The sequence below is a fragment of the Stegostoma tigrinum genome, chromosome 14 (genome assembly GCF_030684315.1).
Source record: "Stegostoma tigrinum isolate sSteTig4 chromosome 14, sSteTig4.hap1, whole genome shotgun sequence".
Lineage (NCBI taxonomy): Eukaryota > Metazoa > Chordata > Chondrichthyes > Orectolobiformes > Stegostomatidae > Stegostoma > Stegostoma tigrinum.
The window spans coordinates 54,057,856-54,064,970 of NC_081367.1; the positions used below are offsets into that span (position 1 = coordinate 54,057,856).

Sequence of the window (7,115 nt, forward strand, 5' to 3'; positions counted from 1 at the left end):
CCACGTCTCCCTCCTGAGACTGGGCAGCAAACGGTACAATGGTAAGTTTTAAGAGAAATCGACATTGAAATGAGAGACTGGCCGCCGGTTTGCGGAGTGAAAATTTACGCTTTGTGGATTGTTGGTTACATTGAAGCGGCTGGGTCCTGATGCCTGCAGTGTGGGTCTTCTCCTATGTAGCTTCTAATAGACACAATGCGCTCGAAGACCTGGTGTCGAACCCCCTTCATATAGATAAGGCTGATTGTCACTGCCTCTTGGTAACGGAGCAATTTAAGACAAAACAGACTCCAGAAATGGGACTCAAAAGTGATTCCCACCAGCTCATGGCCACATTTTTCTAACTGTGAACACTTAATTCCGCGCATTGTACCTTCCCAGAACGACTGGGCTTCGCGAAACCTTGATTTGTTTCTGCCTACTCAGGTGTATTGCCCACAGTTCCCATCACATAAAACACGAACACAATATTCCACTTTCAAAGATTTTATTTCAATGAGAAAGAGCTTCTTTAATCAAACCGGTCCTCCCTATTCACGATGAGGACTGGTCTGCTGAACAATTCGAACCTAAACTCTTGAACCAAATAAATCAAATCAAATAATCAATTACATTATTTATTTAACAGTTCTGGTGCTGCCGCATCTGACCGTACGTGACTGAGATGGAGCAGTGGCCCGCGGGTTGTTCTGGAGTGTCAGCGAGTTAACAGGATGTGAAGGTTTTCCAGAAGAAGTTTTTGCAGCCCGCTTTGCGTTCCCTCTGGGGCGAATTGGGGTTGGCGGATCGTTCCAGATCAACCCGTACCTCATTCTGTTTCGCCAGCCGCGGCAAATCCTCCACATCCAAAGCTTCGTTCTCGGCATTTGCCAGCTCCGAGAGCAATTGGACGAGATTGTATTTGATCAGCTCCTACGTTAAGAGAAGGGTATAGTTAGGGCAGAGAAATCCTCTCAGTTGGCGCTGATGTAAACACCAAACGCTGGATTTGAAAGTATAGTTTGGCGAATGTTTACAATCGTGTCAGCCCATCAGCCTCTATATCCCACTGGGTGAAATTATCCTCATTTCCTATCTCTAGACTCCAACAGGCAGTGAACCTCCCAATCGAAAATTAAATCACAATGTAACAAATCTATTGTGCAGCTCCCTCCATATCCCGTGTGGATGTTTTGGGGGGTTAATTAATCATGATAGGCGGGTCTTTGAGAAAAAGAGGAAACCCCGGATGAAACGGTATCGAGTGGTTAGGGTTGAGCGAAAGGCGGATACAGTGGAGAAAGGGACAGTCAGTGCGCGTTTATCTGGTGAATACGGGTTCTGAGCTTCCCGCTAATAAACAGAACAGCTATACCTGAAAGATTAACGTCATTTACATCAATATCTCTTTTAACCAAAGGTAACTTTGCTGCTAGGTTAGAGTTATTTTCGATGAGCGAGTGGAGGCTGTTCAGAGAATATCATTTCAATCTGAGGAATGACTCTGGATCGGAGACAGGGAGGGACTGATGCCTGAAAACTGCGGAAAGTTGCAAGCTGTTTGTTTCCAGTCTGACCGGAGTGGCGATATCGACTGGAGAGAGGGAGAGTACTGTCTCCCTGAAGCTGGGGAACTCAGTGATCTCTCTCAGTAGAAACAAGCGCGCTCAGAGCGGTTTATAAACCGAGAGATCTGTGGAACTCAAATATAACACTTGATGGGCATTACATCTTTCTAACCAGGTTGGATTCAGCAATTATTCTCTCCCCTTATTCGGCTCTATTTCAATTAAACGGTATAGCCAGATTATCCGCTGTATTACATGGGGGTTTCACGTTGCAGGATTCTTACCGCTTTACTCCGGGGCTCTGCGGCAGCCACGGATGTCTGGAGGAGTTCGCGGTACCTGTCGGCTGTGGAAGCGGCGCCCGCACTCAGCATTGCCAGAGCGATGGAGAGCAGGGCGAGGGCGCACTGAGCTCGGCTGCACCACATCACTGCACAAAGTGAGGTACCTCGTCGAGGGAAGGAAGAAAGTGAGAGATGCAGCTTTACAGCTTTCGAAGTTGCCCGAGTCTCAGCACCAGCTCAGTGGACAGCTCCGCTCCTACTGGCTCTTCGAAGTGGCAGCTCCTTTTAAAGGCGCTTTCTCAACCTGAACACACGTCAGGAGGACGGCTCCCAGGAGATTTACAAGCATTTACGCACAACCCAGTCACATTATCCAACCAAATCATTACCAAGCTGACGAGTATTGAGATAACGGCCAGGAACTCTCAATGTGGACCACCTTATCGCATTCTGGCAGTTGGTCCTGTGATTGGATATTGGGCCATGTCCATCACGAATGAACACAGTAAATTCAGTCAAGTCTTGAATTGTTCCATTTTCCTGTAGCTTCATGATTTGAGTTCCGTTTTTGATATTTCAATACTGCGCTACCCTTGAGGAACCGCTTGTTGATGCTATGATACTCGGGTGGTTCCTCAAGTTGGTACCCGTTCTGTATCTCCGCGTCCAACCCCAGCGTTCTTAATACCTAAACAAAACAAAACTGCGAATGCTGGAAATTAGAAGCAAGATTGTAAAGAAGTTTTACTGGAGCCGAAAAGTTAACTCCCCTTCCTTTCACATATGCTGCCAGACTGCTGATTTTTTTTCAGCAATTTCTGTTTCTTTTGTCACCGTGTTCTTATTGCGGGTCATGTTACAGGTATGAGGATGAATTTACTTTGATCAGTTCTTTAGATGTTTCTGAATCGGTCATTGTGCGGGGGGCCTGGGATGGGTTTCCATGTGAAGTGGCCTCTACTAATAATTCGATCCTGCCAAAAGGTAGGAATGACGTTAGGGCTCGTTCAGAATAGGGAACATATCTCTCCAATACACAAATTCTTCTCAAGTAAACTTTGTGACCATAATCCAGGGGAGCGCTGGCCAACTCATTATAGAATTAAATGACCCAGAGATGAATATGTGTGAGATGCCGAAGGATGTTTCCACTTTTGAGGGAGACAGTAACTCTCGGAAACAGTTTAAGAACGAAGTCACCCTGTTAAGACTAAGATGGAAGATATCAGAGGACTGATATCAGAGTCCTTCAACATCGTTTCCTCAGAAAGTAGCACAGTCTGCATCATTGAAAATAATCAAAACAGAATTCGATAGATTTCTGATAGTCAAGACAGTCAAAGCCTATGACAAGACAGCAAAATGGAACTGGACCACAGCTAGTTCAGCCTGAATTTTAACAAATGGATATCGGGGGAGACAGGCAGAAAAGCTGATTCCAGCTTCTAAATCATTTGCTGCGAATTGTGTGAGATTATGGGGCAGAGGCTACGTGAGGCACAGCAACGGATTGTTTCCTGGGAAAAGAGTCGCTAGTTTCCTAATCATTGCGTGGTATTTTGTGGTTTTATCCCCCTGTTCTACGCGTGGATTTACAATCCCATTTTGATTGGCATTCCTCTTAAAACTAACACCGAACTCAGTAGACTTGAAGTTTAACTTTGTTTTTACACTGAATTAGTGGATTGGTTGAGATTTACAACCTGCAACCCTATAATTTTAACGATATCGCCATCCCTGATCGCTTCAAGCAATATGAAATATCTGAATCTCTGCGCGAACACAAGAAAACTGTACAGTACCAGGTTGACTATTAAATATACCATTACCCGATGAAACATTTCCTTATTGGCATGAACAAGCGAATAGGTAAAGATTCATCGGAGATTTCAAATCAAGTAAACAACTACTTCAGACTTGATCACGATTAAAGAGTTGCATTTTCTGTCTGCCTCCCTGGCTTTGCCTGCGACTCCATCTCTGTCAGTCTCTGTCTGCCTCCCTGGCTTTGCCTGCGACTCCATCCCTGTCAGTCTCTGTCTGCCTCCCTGGCTTTGCCTGCGACTCCATCTCTGTCAGTCTCTGTCTGCCTCCCTGGCTTTGCCTGCGACTCCATCTCTGTCAGTCTCTGTCTGCCTCCCGGTCTGTCTCGGTCTCTGGCTGCCTCTGTCGTTGTCTGCCTGCCTCTGTCAGTCTCGATGGTCGGTCCACTTTAGTTCATCTTTTGGATTTTTGTTTTGTAAAAACAAAACAGCCGACAACATTTGGGCTCTGCTGTAAGCTTTCCGCTGAACCGTAGCTGTATGAATAAGTGGCAAGTTTTCTACCCTCACAGACGCTGCCTGAACTATTTGTAGCCTGTTCTGATTTTATGTAATACTGACTTTTGGAAGATTCCTCTGACGAGTGAGAATGGCTGGAGGGGGCTGCAATTAAATAAGATTATTCGTTTACAGACGGCACTGTGCAACCCAGCAGCAGAAATGTTCTAGTCATGATTTTTTGTTTCTTTTGCAACAGATCAGGAAGATCTGTACTTTGTTCACTAAAGACAGAACGACCAGAATAATGTTAGTTTGAACCATTGCAGTGAATTGGGTGAGTGAACGGGAATTTCCTGGACCTATTACGCAGATTTTTCTGTTAATCAATGGCAAGGAACTTGAGAAATACGTTGTGGAAGCGGCTTGGGTACTGAGCACTGATGAATATATTAGGGGAGCAGTAATCGTTATTTACAAGTTGGTGTGTTTTGACAAGATAAGTAGAAGCCTAACAGCATGAGTGGACTCTGTCCTGTTAGGGTAGTAGTGCCAGGGATCTCTATGATACCACATGTCATTTATCTTAACACAAGACAAGGCAGTAAGTCTTCTCACTGTTAGTGTGCAGTGCTAGTGGCTCGGGAGATTAATGAACTGTTAATCTATGAGACGAAATTCTCATTAACTGGAAACGTCTCAAATGGAAAGGAACTGTCGAAATGAATCGCTTTTTCATTAAATGGACATCATTTTAGGCATCTCACTTGGAGTCGTATCACTGGGATTTTTCTCAACCTTGACTTTGAGACGGTGCCGAACACGGTCAGAAATACGACATTAACCTCTTGTATTGTAGAATGGACCAAGAGAATGGCATCTTCAAACAGGTGATGCCATCAGATGGGCCGAATTGATCACTTGCATCACCATTGATTTCCCTGAACTATATTAACGAACGAGATCTTTCAATACGTTAGATGATTTCAAAACATACTGATGGCGCAATTTGAAAACATTGCGAACTGTGAGGAGGATAGTGTAGAAGTTCCAAAACCGAGAAAGGCTAGTGGAATTGACAGACGTTACAGAGCGAATTTAATTCAATAAAATGTGAAGCGGTTCATTCTGGTGGGATGAACGGAGAAACAGTATAAAATAGAGTATGCAACTCGAGAGGGGAACAACAGTACCTCGGGACTTGGACGCACAAATTATTGAATGAGGTTGGATTGCAGCATAATGAGGAAGGGACAAAATTCAGAGTTACAGCACATAGAGGGAGGGGGGAGTATAAGACGAGCAAGGGAGGGTACAGAAGTTACAGCACTGAATGAGTGTAGTAGACCCAGGTGTGCAGCACAGTAAGGTAGGGTATAAGTCCCAGGCATATGAGTGGGAGGTGGGGGTGTGGGGATGTGCAAGTTAATAGACCCAGCATTACAGTATAACGATGAATGGTACAAGATTAAGGGTTATAGTAAATGGGTTAAAGCACATTGAAGGAGGAATGGGGCAGGTAGTTTGCAGGACACAAGGCTATTACACAAGCAGGGAGAGTATAAGGCATATGTCACAATACCCAGTGGAGAACATAATATTCAAAGTTATGGACCAGTGAGGGAGGGTAATAGATCCAGGATTACAATGCAATAAAGGATATTATAAGACCCAGAATTTCAGCACCGTGAGGGTGATGGGGTAGCATATAGGTCCCATGTATTATAATTAACTGAGACTAAGTATAAGATCCAGGGTTACAGCAGAGTGGGGAGGGAATGAGAACCTAAGTTACAGCTCAGTGAGGTGTGAGAGTTTAGGACATGAAAGTACAACACAGTGAGGTAGGAAATTGACATGAAGCCCAATAAATTTCAACATTGATAGATCTGAGGTGTTACACTTATTGGTGTGAGCCCCGTGCAGTTGGCAATGTGATTTCATCATGGCCTCTGCAACCATTTAAGCAGCTATGTTGGATCTTTTGTTTCTACCATGTACAATGGCCTGACCCCAGAAGTGAATGTCCAAATCAAAGCATTGGCAGTTCAACAGCACCTTGCTAGAATGGCCACTTGTGCCTGTGCACTCAGTACATGAAGATGCATTGATGGCAGCACCGGTAATGATGACCAGTTGAGCTGTGCATAGTTGATGCCTAGTCCCAGGGCCTGTTGTCAGGCTGCTATGTTTACTTGGTCCATGGCCCCACACAATATCCTTTCCAGACCCCACACATCCCCTTAACTAGTAAATTATTCAGTTTGGTTCTGGGCAGATGTTTAATTTGATATCTCTTCTACTGCCAGAAAAATAGCTCTGGTGGTAGAAACTTGCAAGGTATCACTGAGGACATTCCTATACCATCTCCCCATTACTTCATCTTAAATAAAATCTAAATACTGCAGATACTAGAGATCTGAAATAAAAATGGAAAGTGCCAGAGAAACACAGCAGGTCTGGCAGCATCTTTGGAAAGAAAGAAAAATTGAATATTTTGAGTCTAATGACTCACCTTTGGAATTCTCAGTGTTTTACTTTACTTTCTTATGGCCTTAATGGGTTACTGTGCAACTCTTACTAGTCCATGACTGTGCCAATCCTGCTTCCTCTAGTCTAATAGTCAATCAAAATTCTTATCTTGCAAATAATATGACTCTTTATTTTCAATCTATATTGAAATTTACAACATGTCCATTCTAAAATTGTATTAATATCCTCTTGAAATGTGTTTCTGTTGGCCTCGAAATGAACTATTACCTACCACCCAATTTGGAAACATCTGCATGTTTCTAAATTGTGCTTTGACTTTAATGTCACTGATTTAAATTGAAAATAACATTACCTGTTTGTGGACAACTTTACTTGCCTAGCTTCTGTTACTTTGAGCAGCTAGTTACCCCCACTCTCTACTTTTTGTTTACAGTCAATTTGTATCCATTCTGATGCTGCACTGTGTAACTGCATACTTTATTGATTAGTTTATTAAATGTTACTTTTCTGAATGCCATTTAGAAAGATCA

The 7,115-nt window shown here is 43.6% G+C and overlaps 1 protein-coding gene across 1 annotated transcript; it reads right to left on the bottom strand.

Annotated features, from left to right (window-relative positions):
• Positions 1-470: 470 nt before the first annotated feature.
• On the bottom strand, positions 471-2,109 carry LOC125457813 (somatostatin-1A-like). The gene is made up of 2 exons (XM_048542448.2): positions 1,832-2,109; positions 471-912 (listed from the first exon to the last, which is right to left on the bottom strand). The coding sequence occupies exons 1-2, from the start codon at positions 1,973-1,975 to the stop codon at positions 706-708; spliced, it is 351 nt and encodes a 116-aa protein (XP_048398405.1). The 5' UTR covers positions 1,976-2,109; the 3' UTR covers positions 471-705.
• Positions 2,110-7,115: the final 5,006 nt, after the last annotated feature.

What these genes read in the sequence shown, in the direction of transcription:
- LOC125457813 (XM_048542448.2), bottom strand. Translation starts at nt 1,975, where the DNA reads ATGTGGTGCAGCCGAGCTCAGTGCGCCCTCGCCCTGCTCTCCATCGCT. An exon ending in CAGAGCCCCGGAGTAAAGCG is followed by an intron (nt 913 to 1,831) that starts GTAAGAATCCTG and finishes CTCTTAACGTAG; the next exon opens with GAGCTGATCAAATACAATCT.